Raw genomic sequence first — 17,972 nt, forward strand, 5'->3', positions numbered from 1 at the left:
TGTATCTGTTGGTCCAATCTACTGTCACTGCTGATGATGTCGCTTGCCGAACTGACGTCGCTGATGAAGCTGTCGTCACACGAAGTTCTTTATTAGCCTGAATTGTTAAATGAAATTAAACCAAATATCGGTTACTCCTACCTTGGGTGTCAGTTCATATTTCAAGAGGTCATTCTAAGACATTGTCGTATTGGCCATTACCGTTATACTCATGACTATTTGTTGAAGATGAGGATCCTCGGTTTTGTATCCTTTGTGACGAGAGAAGCACGGTCAAGCATGTCCTGCTTCACTGTATTGATCTCGGTGTAAAAACAGTCAAGGATCATTTAAGCAATATCAACTCTCGTTTAATTCTTGAATTTTTAACAAAAATTGAATTAACTGATAAGTTTTTATGTATATCGTATTATTTTATGAATTGGTAGTGCTAAGTTGAACTTAGATTGTTAGTAGCTGTATCATCGAGGAGGTTGAAGGAGCATATAATCATTGTCACCCTAAGAGGGTATGTAAGTTCCACAACATTCAAAGTATGTTTATGCATGCCAGACTTTTAAACGTAGTAAATGTGTCATTTTAATCTTTGCCTTAACTGTCACAAGTGACTGAATGGATGATATAAATCATGCCAGGGTCCAAGCAGGAAGCCAAAGTACTGAAAGTCCCAATGGTCCCCAGAATGGTGATCTCTCTTTTGTTACTGACGATATATGGCCCATGTATATTGTGTTGTTGACTAATACTTTAATTTTTAGATATTCTCAACTTGTTTGTAAATCAAATCAATGAAATTGCAGTTATTGTACTGGCCTAAGATGACACGTTTGTAGTTAATCTAAATATATCTATTATTAATGTATTAATATTGCCGATGTGACGTTACATATAAACGCACTCGCTCACACATTCACTCATCATACCCGACAGTAACGTTACACAACGTGTAGTGTAGAACAAACAATGCAAGACTTGTTTCATTTCATTAAGGGGAGCCCATTGCTTTTAGCTAACGAAGTACATGTAGCGATGCTACACACTTTTAATGGCTGTTGTGTTGTGTATAATATATGGGCTGCTCAGTCTATTCGCTAACACCCATTATAAGTCTGCTTAATCACCAGATGTCAATTAGCGCTTAAAACAAGTCACACCAGACGAGATTATAGTCCATAATAAGCAAATCTTGAATCCATGAGGAAATAACTATCCATATTTCAATACTTCCAAAGTTGGAGTGCTGTCGCCCTTTAACTCTACATAAAAAACACAGTAATCTCCCAATATAACCCAAGAACCCCTGATGACAAATGGTGAGATGGAATGTACTTACGTATTTCGTTGTAACCCTGTGGTAAATTGACACGTCGTTAAAATACAAAGCCGAAGTGCATAAACATTATACACAGACATCACCGCGACAAACACATCAGAACGCGCCTGGACGAATACAACAAATACATGTAGACCAACTCGACAAGGAAGTCAATTGCTAGCACAGTTAGTTATAACTACAATGGGCCCTTGTCAAGTACCTATTCGCGACAGCTTAAAGTGTCTGTGAATACGAAATACTGCTTATTAACATATGTTAATTTCAGAAAATACAACATACGTACTGAAAATATATATGAGATGTTATACAATACTCAATACTGGATACAGTAACTGTAGTACACACATTTTGTGTTATTGTACATTAATAATAACAACGTTTGGAAAATAAATGAATTAAAAATGTGCTCTTTGCTCTAGTTAAAGATTTTATAGGTTAATGTGGGCTGGATAGGGGTGTGAGTCATGAAACAATGGAGCCTAAATGAACGAGGATATAGCAAGTTAGAAGTTCCGTTAAGTCAGTGATTGACAGACATTGAAATTTGTCTAGATGACGCACTGAGAAAAGTCCTCTAACTATACCACTCAAAAGAAGTTTAAGAACACTGTAAGTTTGCACTTAAAATAAAAAAGGAACAGAAGGCGAAGACAAGTGTAGTAAATTCAATAATGACCGAGTATACAGTAAGAAAGAATCATGAACAATCCACTACATTTCATAACATGATGTCAATAATGTCACTGGGGTCACAATTGGAAATCTTGGCCATGAGAGAAAAGTCTAAAAGCAGAAAAGTCCCTAGCAGCAACACATGCAACACAAAGAGGCCTCATGGATGTCACTAATGTCTGTAGTGTGTTCTGTGGGATAGCATGCTACTCAAAAATCAGCCACTGAGTAAGTTGGCGCAGATCTTGAGGTGGAGGATGGTTCTCCTTAACACTTCTTGTTACAGATCCCATACGTGTTAAATGGGTGCCATATCAGGAGAACATGCTGGCCATTCCATGCGAGTAACATTGTTTTGTCCCAGAAAGTCAGTGACTATGCGTGCACGATGTGGTCAAGCATTGTCATCCTGGAAAACCGCCTGTGGGCCCATTCGATGTAGACAAGGAATCACCATTGGTCTCAAAATCTCATCCCTGTAGCGAACAGCATTCGAATTCCCGTTGATGACGTTCAGATTGGTTCTGTGATGAAATGAGAAGGAGGCCCACACCATGACACTACCACCACCATAACGACTGTGCTAACGGACGTTGACGTCAGCAAATCGTTCCCCACGCCGTCTGAAGACAAGAACACGACCGTCATTATGCTGCCGTGAGAACCGAGATTCGTCAGAAAAAAGAAGTGCTGACCACTGTTGTCTTGTTCACTGGCTGCTCTGTGACGCAGAAGAAGAAGCTGTCTAATGGCTTGACGTCAGGGCCTGATGTTTCTTTCCCTCGTACGGTTTCTTATGGTTTGGTCACTGACATTTGTTCCTGTAGCAGCCCTCAATTGCCTTCGAAGATGGTTTGCTTTGACGGTTCTCCTCCTCAATGTTTCAACAACGACGTACCGGTCTTCTCTTCCTGTTGTCACACGAGGGCGTCCTTACCTTGGTCTATCACGTACTGTCTGTGTTTGTTGGAATCGCTGACGTAATCTGCAAATGACGGATGGACTTTTAACCTTCGAGCAGCTTCCCGCTGTGAAACATTCTCATTTAGCCACCCAATATCTCTGGCTCGTTCTTCAATCCTGAGGTGTCGACGTTGTGGCATGTTGAACACAGTGATACAGTTTCATAACGCCCTGCCTTTATCAACCCAAATCCATGACAATAAGGGAGCAAATGCACGATCTCCATTTGTACGGCAGCTGTGAGGAGGAGATTACAACAAAAACTTCCATGAAAATGAGTGCTGGTCAAAATGAACGTTGACGAGTCCAGTATGATTCAAATTCTTTGTTCTGGTCATGAAGTCACTTGAGTAAGGGTAGTCTTTAATATCAGTACGTTAGCCGCCGATCATGAGGCCATTTACCAAATTTAAAAGGAATCAAATGAACAGTGCTACAACATATCAGTGTTCCCTAAATTGTTTTGACGAGCATATTTGAACCACAGCCATGCTCGTTGGTTTTACCAATGTGACAATCTGTCGTCGCACGTGCTTGCTCTTCTCCAGCAGTTGAATTTTCTTCCGGATTCTATGAAACAACACTTTAGTAAGGTTAAATAATGAATATATATACTGAACTGCAAAAGAAACGTCACCATGAATAGATATATGAGAAACCTTATTTGTCCAAACAGCTGATGAAGGCCATAGGCACTTGAGCCCACAGTCTGAGGAATGCCTGACGCAGTTCAGCTGCAGTTGTCGGCCTTGGTCGAACGTCATTCAGCCGCTTTTGAATCTCGTCCCACAGGTGCTCACTTGGATTAAATTGGGACCGAGGGCAGGCCATCGCATGGTTCTAATGCCATTCTGCTGACGGAAGTCTCTTGTTGCTCTCGCAGTGTTAGCACTGGCATTATCATGCTGAAACTCGTGGTTGCGGCGACGTGCCAAATGAGGCATTGCGTGTGGTCTCAAGACTTGATCAATGTACCGAGCTACTGTGACACCATTGCCTCTCCCTGGACTGATGTTCTGGAAGACCACAGGGCCGACCCTCTGTTTAAGACCAATTCCACCCCACACCATGATGCTCGGAACAGCCCAAGGGTCTCTCTCAACAACACAAGCATCCGAATAACGTTTACCAACGGCATCGCCAGACTCTCTCTCTCTCTCTGCCATCTGCTGTTAAGATAAAGTAACTGCTCTCATCTGAGAAGAGGACTCTCCTCCACTGCTGGTGGCGCCAATGCTGGTGCTGTGCTGCCCACTGAAGACGGTCCCGGCGACGACGTGGTGTCAGAATGGGTCCTCGGTGTTGCCTGTGGCAGTGGAGGTGTCTGCTCGTCGATCGTCGACGCACGGTGTCCACACAAATGTGTCGCTGGTGTGTCCCCATGGTCTGTCGAGCAGTTTCCACAGCAGTAACAAAGCGATCTTGGAGATGCTGTCGCACAATCTGACGATCATGACGTCGGGTGGTGACCCTTGGTCTTCCACTACGTGGTCCGTCATCTGTAGTGTTGGTCGTCTGGTACAATTGCTGGAACCTGTATATTGTCCTTACGTGGACATGAAATGCATTGGCTACTTGCTGGGCGGTTTGTCCAGCTTGCAATCGGCCAAGGGCTTGGTGTCGATGATTTCTTGTCAATCTTGGCATGTGGTAGCTATTCTAAAACGAATGAATGTTATCCGATCTTCGTGGATTATTATAGGGCAAGAAATGGGGGAACGCATGTGCAATTGAATTTGCACGGAAATCACGTGCACTGGGTTACCATGGCCGTTGCCGCGATGCGTTTGGGCGATCGGTTTTATTGTCATCTGCTTTGTTTTTTTTTATCATTAAATTTAATTTTACTGCCGTATATATATATTAATATATATGTCTTACTCCTAGAATCCAGTGTCAGTGTCTTGGCATCTATCGAAATCCAAATTTATCCATTTTACTTTATCAGGTTAAAAATGTCAAGCAATGTTCAACCAGCGCCAGCCTTTCTTGTTTGCACATGACAACTAAATAGGTAGAATCCACAAAGAAGTCAAACAGTGGCATGTGACTCTTGCTAGTTATCTGATCAACGTCATAACATTCAAGGCCTTAGTACAGCTTTCAAAGAAGGAGAAGCACACGCTCATCTTTTCATGACCACCTGGTATCATTACTATCAGACTATCAGTATTTTATTGTTTATTAAAGTGTCACACGCACTGATACATGTAAAATATGTATAATATATACACATAATATATAATCCGTCCAGACATGAATTGGGTTATTAGACATTAAAATGTGTACACGCATAGAATACATTAAAATAGTTATTTAAACGGCTTTGCTTGTAGGATAAACACGTCAGATTAGATTTAAAACCTGAATCCAAGGGGAAAACAACCAAGGGACGTCATCCCCGAGGTTTTATCCCGAGGATGAGGCTTTAAATCTTAAAAGGACGTGGGGCTAATTGCTTTATCTAATTTAGAAACCAACAAAAGAAGCTTAAAACAACATTTATAAACATTTTGTATGTTTCAAACAAACTTTCCATGAAGCTTAGGGTACTTGAAAAGGACATTCTAAAAAGCATCGTGATTATCAGCGCGTCTGCAGCCGAGTGGGCTCAGTTACGAAGGTTGCATATTGGATCCGCGGGAATATAAAGAATACATTCGTCATTTGATTTCCATCAATGTCATATCATTGTGCTAAAATGCAAAATACATTTCTAGCGAGAAACAGTCACATCTTACAATATAAACAGAAGTTGCATTAATAAACTACCTGGGATATAATATAAAATCCTAGGGAAATTATAACATCTCATTTAGTTTTCTTTATCATTCCACAAATAGGTGCGCCAGTTATCTTTGTCGCATTTCTTTGATAACCATTTAACATAATCGACACAACGTTTGGCTGCCAAATCATTACACGACAGACATTCATAACTGTACTGTGATAACCAGGGCATCGTATTGTCCTGCTTCAGGTTGAGTTGTATTGTCGGAAGGAGTTTTGTTTTTCTCTGCAGGCTTGCCATCTTCCAATGCTATACGAGCACCAGGGTTAACTGCTGGAGTTCTGTTATATACGTCCATACAGAGGATAAGTGATACTTCATACACCCTAACATTCGCTTAAACATTTTTTTATTACATGCATGATGCCCATGACACACACACGTGTGTGTATGTGCATTACCAAATATAATTTTTCTATCCATGATATTTCACTTATAAAATTAATTCATCGGTTGATGTCGCATTACATTTATAGTTTATTCCCTTTTAGCTTCTTCCACATGAAAACTCCAACATCGACTGTTGGCACTACCACAAGAGCGACGCCACCTGACACTGCGAGACCGAGTGGTATGTCATCATTGACAGTTTTTCGTCTTTTTTGATTACTCTGAAATTGAACATGAGGAACCAATCAATCATGTACATGTAATGTCAGCTGCATGGACCAGGACCCTGCAGAAACTTTACAATACCATCAAAGGGTTTGGTTAGGTTTTCATATATTATACAGACTAGCTCTGTGTTCTAGTCTTAGAGCGTCTGGCCGGAGAGCACGAAGTCAGGGTTTGATCCCCTGCATTAAAAACATGGAACTTTTTGTTACCCTTCTTGGCGCTCGGCATTAATGAGCCAAAACAAGAACTGCTAGGCTTGGAGAACACTGTGGGGTACTTATGTTAAATTGGAGCATGGTCTCTCAGTGGCCTAGCTCTATAAAATCGGCCTTAGTCCGGACTAGTACAATCAGTCACAGATCCGTGTCCGAATAGGTCTTCAGCAACCCATGCTTGCGGTAAAAAGCGACTTTGCTTGTTGTAAGAGGCGACTAACAGGATAGGGTGGTCAGGCTCCCTGGGTTGCTTGATGTACGTCATCGTAGCCCAATTGCGTTGATCATGCTCATGATGTCAATAACTGGATTGTCTGGTCCAGACATATTTTTCAGACCGCCGTCATATAGCTGAAATATTGCTATTATGCGTCATTAAACAACAATTTAACAATCAAACAAATACATAAGATACATGTACATGCGAGGGGCATTCAATAGGTTGTGCAACTTCGATATAAAACCAAGTCGGAGAATATCTTTGGCTCTTTTATTTTTCAATATAATCTCCATACACCACAGTACACTTATTTGATTTGTCTTTGAAGCTTTTAATACCACTTTTATTGAAATCCGCAGATTGGCCCTCTAACCACGCCTCTTTGACAGCCTTTATGTCCTCATTATCCTGGAAGCGTCTTCCACCTAGTGCAGATTCCATTTCCGGAACAGGAAGTAGTCACTGGGGGGCTAGGATTGGGCTGTAGGGTAGGTGATTTAACTGTTCGAATCCACATTCACATATGGCGGCCTGTGTAATACTCGACTAAATTACAGCGCGTTGTTCATGTTTGAGAGAATCCATGATTGTGACCACCCTTAGATGAATAAAGCCATCACATCTAACTTATTTATGTGTCTGGAACTTGTTATGACACGTGTCAACCTGATGTTATGACTTGTGTCACACCTGCCACAAGTTGACAATATTTGTGTTAACACAAATGCCCGAGTTGCAAAACTTATTGAATGCCCCTCGTATATTTGACAGCTGTCTGACAATATTCAAATCTACTCCCGTCAATCCAGTGATTGACATAATGAGCAGAGATCCACGCCATCGGGTTACAATGACACACAATGAACAAGCCTGACCACCCGATCCATTAAGTTGCGCCCGATACAATCACAGGTTGCTAGAGAACTTTTTTAATCCCTGGCATCCCGACGGTGGCAACGCTTGTTTAACAGATGTTTGTATTGTTTTCTTGACAAAATATATGCACGAGAGTGATGTTTGAGAGGTAGTCCATTCTGTGTTCGGACTTATTCGTATGTGTCATTTGATGTACCACTGTTGAACGTCACGCGTGGTGTAAACCTCGACGTACCGCCCCAGTTTACATATATAGGACTTTCAATGGGTTCGTATATGCTTGTTTCATCCGACCCACGAATCTGTATAGAACAATATGCTTCTTCCCCGGGGCCTGTGTTGAAATCAAGCGTGTCATACGTCCTGCAGCTGGCTTCAGGTTGTCTTCGGTTGACCCGAGGTTTCATCTGTTTAGGTTTAACACGTGTTGGTAGTCTGAAGCTGTATTGCTCAGTTTGGTCAGTCTTCTCCGGTTGACGTCTGTAATACATAAACATCAATATGTACAGGTTAGCGCTCGAGAACATAGTGTTTACCATTTAACTGGCTAGTTAACTTACCATTTCAACGATTAGAAACAAAGGTATGGGTGCTCTAAACTATTTAAACCATGGTCAACATTCACGAAACCTTAGCACCTAAACTGTTAAAACAATTGCGTTTTTTTTCAGATATTATCTATAAAGACATTAAAGAACTCAATGTTCAACTGTGAGAATACTGTGTGAGTCGGCCCAGTGTGATGCACGTGAACAATGTTCCCTGAGCCGTTCGCACACGCACCTCGCTCTTTGGCGACTGGGGTTGTGAAATGCACTTACCGGGACAAGCATACAATTTATATGGGACAAACTGGAGCACATTTATCAATCACCTACATATGACTTGCCCATGTTGATGTGCGTATTATGAGCAGACATAGCCCTGGTCAAGATAAGTGTCAATTCTTTTCTATCTATCTAAATCACAAATACTTACGGTGGATAGAATAACAGAAAACGAATGTTACCATTCATAAACAGATAAACTATGAGTCCTGATGCAAGTAAACATTTTGTCCATGTCACAGTGGTAGAAGATGACATTCATGAGCCTTCGGTGCGGTCTTCACGGGTTCGAAACCCGCTGGCGACACACCTTTTTCGTGAAATTGTTCCATTATCAATGAAAATTAAAGGGGGAAAACAGTTCCCTCGTTGCCAAGTTGTGTTTTACTTGGAACTTAATTAGTTAATGTACGGCCAGGGACAAAGGAGCCATGGTTAAAATGGACATTAAAGTGTTGTGTAAAGATCCATGTACTTTGTTGAAACAATGTGTCCAATCATTGTCCATTTTGAGACGGGTACATGTTACAATTGAATCTGAATTGTCTCATTTATTAAGTTCGCAATATACCTATAACGTTCAGGTTTGGTCTTCTTGGATTTGCGGTGGAAGATGGTTGCCAATTGATATTCTTTTTAGACTATGCCCGATTTGTAAAACAACAAATATTATCCTCTTTGTCCTCTTTATAAGTGATGTCTTCAAGATCATTCCTGTAATCATGTTACTATAGTATGTACCAATTTAAAACATTATTATCACCTAAGAACGATCTTATTCTTAATGAAACATATAACGTAATATAAATGGACCCTCCAAGGTGACATCATGTGCATTTTTATCGGATCGTGATAAGATTAGTGTATCTTTTTGGTTTATAAGGTTGATATCAATGTCCATTATATGATAAGTGGGATTAGTAGACAGGTCAAGGTTTATAACAAGCTGTTCAGGAGAACAGATGACCTTTGTTTCCTCTTCCAGACAACAACTCCAACGATGATGGCAACACCTGCAACCACGGCAGACACAGTCCCCGACACCATCGGTACAAGGGTTTTTCCGACCAATGGATTAACTGGAGGAAAATGCACTGACGTTAGAATCCCTTCACTTGGTATTTCAGGAGCATTATGACATAGTATTCCCATAACGAATTCATGTAGGCAGTATCATGCCGAATTACCAATGAAATCACTGTCATGAATGATTTGGTGTACATTTCTGATGGTATCTTTGAATGGTAGAAAGTAAATTATGTGTTTGACCCCTTAATTTTGACCATTACGTAGGGTGAGATTAACACTACTAATACAAGATGGTGTACCCATATTCATAAACTGTACTACCACTGGTGTGAGGGAAGCTGCCACCTTGGCTACAACACATTAAATATTCATAGTTGTATTGCTGTACGCTGAACTGAATGGAACGTCTTCAGTAGGGACACTGACGATATGTATGAACCTTTTCATTGCTAGCAGTGACATTTTAGCACGTCTGTTAAAATACATATATGTAGTCATTATGACTAATACTTTTCAACGTTCCCATTTGGTATAGACCATTTCCCCAATGACCTTACATGCAAGCTGTAGCTTGTTAAAGCCTCCTTTTGAAAATCGATTCATAGTTCTAAACACAACATAGCCACATATCTACATACACTCTGAATTCTAGTGAATGTGACCTTTGATCTTCTCGTGACATGTTTCCCCAAAGTAGTTATCATTCGCTCAAAGTTTTCCACTTAGTCATTTGATACACATTGAAGTTGATACACATCTTATGGATGCAGACATCTATGTTGAGTTTAAGTGCAGATTCTAAGAAACTGAAAGGTGAATGTACATCATGATGCATTGAACATTGTACGAATGTCCATTATCAGTTGCACAAAAGTTGCTTAAGCCTTATTAAGCCTTGTTCGTCAGAGGATAAAATGTTTACACACTTGCGTCCAAATTGAAAACCGGATTTGAACTTCAAAAGGAAATCTGAAAGCTAACAATAACAACAGAGGTCTTGACAACAGGTAATTGGAAAAAATTGAAGAGGGATCAGGTCTAGAGTACTTCGGATTTACTGGGTTTACAGAGAACGTGAGTGGGTACTTACTGAAAAAATGAAATGGAAGTTTTTACAATAGAAAAATAGGTCGCAGAGAAATCAGATCTGATGTACCTTTACACGTCTCAACTCCGTCAGAACAAACGGCATCGCTTCTCTGCTGAGCTCCATTATAAGCAACAACGGTTACATAATACTTTCCACAAGAGGGTGCTGTCCATGTGACTTCGGTAGAGTTTGTTGACTCCATCTGCTGTAAGAAGAATAACACAATAGTAATTCCTGCTATGTATCCTCATAGCTCACATGTGAATGCAAAACTGTATATTATCATTAAAAAAAAATGTACTTTACTGAAGAGGATGTGTACTGAAGAAAGTTATTCCGAAATTACTTTCCTTTTTTTTCTTTATATGATAACGCTATTATTATAGCTACCATTGTTACAATCAAACAATAAAGGACTGACGTTTTTGGTTTCATTTAGGTCAAACACGTCTCCCTGTAAACATCTGGGACCAAAGGTGTACTGATAAAAGGCGATGCCGTTCTCCTTGTCAAAGAATCTGTCCCAGTGGGCGTGGAGCTGTAGACTGTCCTGGTAGTCCACTTCCGGGTGTCCAGACTGACCATCGTGGACAATTCCAGGGTGAGGTGCATCCACTTTCACCTTCAGGGGCAGAAACATAATAGAATGTGTCACCTAGAGGGGCAGTTACATGATAGAATGTGTCACCTAGAGGGGAAGTAACATGATAGATTGTCTCACCTAGAGGGACAGTAACATGACAGGACGTGTCACCTACAAGAGCAGTATAGAATGTGTGACCTAGAGGGGCATTAATATTATAGAATGTGTCACCTAGAGGGGCAGTAACATGATAGAATGTGTCACCTAGAGGGGCAGTTACATGATAGAATGTGTCACCGAGAGGGGCAGTAACATGATAGAATGTGTGACCTAGAGGGGCAGTAACATGATAGAATGTGTCACCTAGAGGGGCAGTAACATCATAAATTGTGTCACCTAGAGGGGAAGTAACATGATAGAATGTGTCACCTAGAGGGGCAGTAACATGATAGAATGTGTCACCTAGAGGGGCAGTAACATTATAGAATGTGTCACCTAGAGGGGCAGTAACATTATAGAATGTGTCACCTAGATGGGCAGTAACATGATAGAATGTGTGACCTAGAGGGGCAGTAACATGATAGAATGTGTCACCTAGAGGGGCAGTAACATCATAAATTGTGTCACCTAGAGGGGCAGTAACATGATAGAATGTGTCACCTAGAGGGGCAGTAACATGACAGAATGTGTCACCTAGAGGGGCAGTAACATCATAAATTGTGTCACCTAGAGGGGCAGTAACATGATAGAATGTGTCACCTAGAGGGGCAGTAACATGATATAATGTGTCACCTAGAGGGGCAGTAACATGATAGAATGTGTCACCTAAAGGGGCAGTAACATGACAGAATGTGTCAAATAAAAGGGGCAGTGACATGGTATATTGTGTCATCTAGAGGGGCGGTAACATGATAGAATGTGTCACCTAAAGGGGCAGTAACATGATAGAATGTGTCAAATAAAAGGGGCAGTAACATGATAGAATGTGTCCCCTAGAGGGTCAGTGACATGATAGAATGTGTCACCTAAAGGGGCAGTAACATCATAGAATGTGTCACCTAGGGGGGCAGTAACATAATAGATTGTGTCACCTACAGGTGCAGTAACAGGATAGAATGTGTCACCTAGAGGGGCATTAACATGATAGAATGTGTCACCTAGAGAGGCAGTAACATCTTAGAATGTGTCACCTAGAGGGACAGCAACATGATAGATTGTGTAATATGAGTTTAATTTACGTTACAGGTATGTTCAGTAGTATCGTTACATTAAGATTCCAGATAGATAAATACTTGAACACTGTCGAACACTAGTTCAATAAGTCGCATGCACACATTGTTTGTTGATGCTTTACAAAATATATAGACAGAAAGGAATTATCCTCACCTTGATTGCAAGCGACGTGTTTAGTTTGGCGTGGTTCATAACTGTAATCTCGATGAAGTAGTCGGAGTCGTGAACGCCCTTGTGCATGTCGTCGAACACGCCACCATGACTGAGATTAGACGAGATTATGCGTGGTTTGATCTGGAAGTGCCTGTGGTAACACCCTGTCCCTGGCGTACAGTAGCAGTTGGCGCCCCGTGCATAGTCGCCGTACCTCGCTGTGCAGTTGGCCAGTGTCTGGGGGTAATCAAACACAACTGAATAAATACTTAGGTATTCCTGCCCTATTTGCAATACAACAGCAATATTGGACCTCCCTAAGACGAAGAAAACATTGATATTAACAGAACAAAGCAACCAATGACAAAGGAAGTAATGTACTTGCGTGTCTCCTTGAGCTGATAAATGTTCTTCTCTGTGGTCGATGTCTGAACCGGTGATGTTGTCGTAGAGTCTCCACGATACAGTCTCTAGACCACTGTGGTCATCAAACGCCAGCCACTCAAATCTTAAATGCAAGACATGGTACTTAGTTGCATGAGTGTCTGAGTTTGGTTTAACGCTTTGAACAGTATTTTAGTTATTTTCACGGCGTGTCAGCTTCATACGGGAGGAAAGCCCGGAGTGATGTGAATCCCACGAGCACGAGTATGGTACTGACAAACCTAGAAACATAGTTAGTGAGAAGCTGGATTTGAACCCATGATCATAAGTTTCACGAAAGCCGAAGGGACGCAACTTAGAGCCGCAAATTGTGGCGGACGAGACAAATGAGCGACCCGTTGCAATTGTCTTACGTTGAAGGTGAGTGAGTGAGTGAGTTGGGCTTATCGCCGCTTTTAACAGTATTCCAGTTATATCGCGGTGTGTAAGCTTAATGTGGGAGGAAAGTCCAAAGTGATGCAGGTCTCAGACGTTTACCACTTCGGTGAAACCCACGGGCACGGGTAACGTTGAAGGTGATGTTTACTTACTTAACATGTAGAAAGAAAAACTTACGTCATTTCATTGAATTTATCTACTTTATGAACACTGATGTTGACCCTGGTGAGCCACAGGTTTTCTATGACTGGAGGCGATGTGTCCACGTGGACTGTTACGCTCTCCTGGAGGAGTTCGCGCCTGATGTCGTACGCCCTGACCCAGAACCTGAAGGTGTCTCCGTCCACGAGGACCGGTGTGACTGTCTGGTGCTGAGTCAGACCCTGGCTCTGGAAGTTGGCGTCAGGAGGGGGAGAGAGGATGCTGCTGCCGCCACTGTGGTCAATCAGGAAGGCGGTGCGGTATTCAACTATGCCTGGAACATGGAAACCATTTCTTTGACTGACGCGTTAGCTAACTGTGGGGAGGTGGTTTGTGACAGAAAACTATTATAAACAGAACAACGATACAAGACACCAGTTGTGACATAATCATATGTATTGAAGCAGAGGTGATTGCTTATTCAGTTAAATGACATTTGATGGATAAAACTCAAAACAATTTGACATAAAAGACAATTAACTACTTGCGATCGTAAATAAAACAGGTTTTGGAAAAGCCTAATCATTGCCTTCCTGGTGTAAGGATAGCAGACTTACATCAACACTTTAGCCCAGATGTTGGAGCAGGATTGAGGATAGAAGGAGCTACATCTTATCACAACTTTATGCTGATTTAAAGGACACTATGCGATGAAATGGTTAAAAGGAATCTTATTTTAATTTAATACACGCATAGATACTTATGACATGGACGAAACTTGGGCCTGGTTACATTATATGCATAGGTCATTGCTCACTCTATCAACCACTGATTGTCTCCCCGACGGTACAGGTCATAGCTCACGCTATCAACCACTGATTGTCTCCCCGACAGCATAGGTCATTGCTCACGCTATCAACCACTGATTGTCTCCCCGACGATATAGGTCATAGCTCACGCTATCAACCACTGATTGTCTCCCCGACAGCACAGGTCATTGCTCACGCTATCAACCTCTGATTGTCTCCCCGACAGCATAGGTCATTGCTCACACTATCAACCACTGATTGTCCTCTGACGGTATATGCTTCAAGTTCTTCCACAATAGAAATGAAACTCTATAAACACAAGGACTTCCTCACCCTGCACGTGGTCAATGGCGTCTATTCCCCTGGAGTGCTTGTTATCGTCGTAGTCCGGGGTAACGTCATGCAAGGAGGCTGCTTGCTTCAGCCACCCGTTGTTGTAATGGAGGGTGTTGATGTACCTGTAGAGCATATAGGGATGTTATATTGTTATACACATGTGTGTCACAAGTATATTTACACCGTGCTTGATTAAGTGACAAATATGTTATTGTTATAAATACGAAATATATCATTATATATACAGATAAAAATAAATAAAAGCAAAGCAAAGAGGGGTAAAGGGGTGTGTGGGCTGGGGTGTGTGTGGGGTGTGTGGCTGGCACAGTCAGGAGGATGGGACTTCGCCCAGGAATGGCTGCACGGTCGAATCCACCTAGAACTTTTCGGAGAATGTGAAGACTCCCCAACAGTGCAGCCTTCTGCATTACCCAGATTGTCAGAAGGGTTGTATTCCTGGTAGCAAACCCAGGTACTCTCCCAATGTCAGTCAATAGACTGGGAGGCACTGAGAACAATGGGGAGTCGGACAACCATGCTTTTCCTGAATCTTTCCAGCCGATTTCATCCAAGCGAAGGACTCTACGGGATTGCTTCTCTTCGCAACACACTGTACGGTGGTCGGTCAGGTAGCCTTTCCTTGAAAAACTGGCCGATTTGCTACGGCACTTCGCTTGGTTGACACTCATTTCTGTACCGTCCAGCAGTACAGGAACATCAACAAAATCAACACCGACATTGAGATTATGTCCTTGGCTCGTTTTAAGAAAACTGTGAAATGCTTTTTTTTCTTCTTGACTCTTGACATGCTTCACAAGGGGATCAAACAAACAAATATGTGCAAATTATTGCACAATACAATTTTATCATGAAGAGCCCTCACGTTAATCAAACCACGCCTACGGTGATGCAGATGACACGGGTTGGTGGATACATGCTTCCTTACCTCTTCACCCAGTCGACAGACACGTCCGTCGTATTCCACTGCCAGCGGTGGCTTGTTCTAGAAGCCGATGACGACACTAGCAGCCTCGTGTCATGGACAACGCCCACACTTGACACCGCATCATAGATGAATATTATCCGAGCACTCTTGCTGTTTTCGGCCTTGTCGTAAGCGGTTAAAACAAGCGCATACACCCCGGGGTGTGACAGGTAAAACTGGCTCGAAGACATCTGCAAACCAAGGATGAATGATGTATTATTTAGATGTGAAAGATCAGATGACAAAAATGTACTGGCTTGACAATAAATATCACACAAATGATCATAATATATTAACTTTTTCATGCATGTGTGTAATTTTGTTATGTGTGTAACATGATTAAGCAAACTCAGTAAGCTGGCGTCAATCCCACCTTGACCAGATATCACAGCTTGCCAGCTAAATGTGGGAGCAAAGCTGATGGGAACATGGGTCTTGAATCCCACAAGACCAGATGAGGTGTCGAGACCAAGGATCAAATTCTATTCGAATCTGCGCTACCAACCAGACCTTCAATGATATTGAAACTTCTAAGGGACGCAATTCTGTGAATGAGTTAAGGCATATTATCTGTCACCATAATATACCTCGCCGCTGTATCTGTCAGATTCAAAGGCTAGTGATTTTTCCACGAGTTGAGAGTCACTTCTGTTTGGATGTTGGTCATAAAGTTCAAATATCGACACCAAGTAGGAGAACACCAGGACGTCGTCCCTCCATCCCTGCCACGTGACACTGATCGGAGCCTGAAGATAGACGGATACATTACATGTATACATGACACTCATCAACACATGGACATCACTGAGATGAGAACATCATGTAACAAACAGGCCGATTAATGGCCAGTGAAGCAGCATCCAGCACAGTGCAGTTTTTGCTCCTGTATTCAATGTGCCCATTAGCCTGGAGACCAAGAGTACATACATGTAGAACCATGTTGCGCCATACTAGACAGACTAGATAAGAACTACAATATTCAGCAATAGCCACAGAAGGTCTATATGACGTTATTCCTACAATAGATATCTATTATACTGTCAAGCTACATATATATGTTTCTACAGTGTTACAATACTAGAATGATAACAATAATGCAACTATTATCTATTATGTCTCCCTATTTGGTTTACATGTACACTGATTCAGAAATTGGATTCATTGTTCAGTATAATAATTGTTCTTCACAAGTTCTCAAATGACCTGTGTGGGGGTCTTTGCCAGCGATATCATGTCATCTTTGCAGTTCTCCTCCAGATCTACACTGCAGTGATGTGGGTCTATGAAGTCAAACCCGAGGATATACCGATTGATTTGTGTCTTCCCTTCGTAGTAGTAAGTCACGAGACTGCCGCTCTCCTTGTTCCTCACTTTAACGTAGCCACCATTAGTTGCCTCAAATGTAAATTCCATTCTGAGAAAAAAACCCGGATAATCAAAGAAGTTCAGTTAGCTTGCATAATATGTAGGCTGCTATATATTTGTCATTGCAAATTTAATCAATGGGTATTCGATAAGTTTAGATTGATTATTGTAACAATACGTTGGTTGTTCAAGGCCTCTCATGCCATGTGACTCACATATCTCCATTCTCCACATGATGGGAGAGAAAGGTATCCGCAGTCACGTCCTCCTCACAGGTCAACTTAGTTTGATGAGGTGCCGTCACTGCAAACACGAAAACGTCGTTTTTTCCCGTATATGGTCATTGGACGGAAAAACGACTAAAAATTCATTAAAATTGATTAATTGGTCAGCGTCTAGAAAGTGTCCAGAAAAGGGTCGAGTTTTTCAAGCGTAAAATGGACGGAAAAACGATGCTTTTTGCTCCGCCTTGTACAACTGTTAACGGCCAATCAGATGGCGCTGGTCCCCCGACGCACGTGATGTCCAAGGCTTCCTTTCCGAAGCTTTAGGTTTCGTATTTCTGGCATGCCTTGCTCTAGTATCTGTCGCGCGCAGTGCAGCGAGATTTGCTGATAAGCTAGTTTTAGGATATGTTACATGTTAATGGAATTCAGACACGCGCCAAGAAGTCAAACCAAACAATGTTACTAAGTTTATTGTGGTAACGGCTATGTACAGTTACCCCTATCGGATAATGGGTTGTGTTTCATTTGGTTATAACAATAACTAATTTTTTAATGTGAAGTTTACAAGATATACGACTTGGGCGCGAGGTCGGTCACATGACGTTCTTCACGTGACTGTATTCTTGAAAAGGCGTAAACACTGACTACTTCCACATTCCTGGGGAAAATCCTTGGAATTCC

General features: G+C 41.7%; 2 protein-coding genes across 2 annotated transcripts in view; both read right to left on the reverse strand.

Annotated features, from left to right (window-relative positions):
• LOC139445660 (uncharacterized) overlaps positions 1-17,972 on the reverse strand; it is a 108,542-nt gene that overhangs the window by 67,999 nt on the left and 22,571 nt on the right.
• On the reverse strand, positions 7,862-17,112 carry LOC139445319 (uncharacterized). The gene is made up of 11 exons (XM_071226441.1): positions 16,903-17,112; positions 16,287-16,445; positions 15,661-15,890; positions 14,712-14,836; positions 13,606-13,903; positions 12,988-13,114; positions 12,607-12,843; positions 11,059-11,259; positions 10,704-10,839; positions 9,486-9,597; positions 7,862-8,171 (listed from the first exon to the last, which is right to left on the reverse strand). Exons 1-11 carry the CDS (start codon positions 17,110-17,112, stop codon positions 7,862-7,864), a joined length of 2,145 nt encoding a protein of 714 aa, XP_071082542.1.

This window comes from Haliotis cracherodii, unplaced genomic scaffold, assembly GCF_022045235.1.
Source record: "Haliotis cracherodii isolate W230 unplaced genomic scaffold, xgHalCrac1.p SCAF_6, whole genome shotgun sequence".
NCBI classification, from domain to species: Eukaryota; Metazoa; Mollusca; class Gastropoda; order Lepetellida; family Haliotidae; genus Haliotis; species Haliotis cracherodii.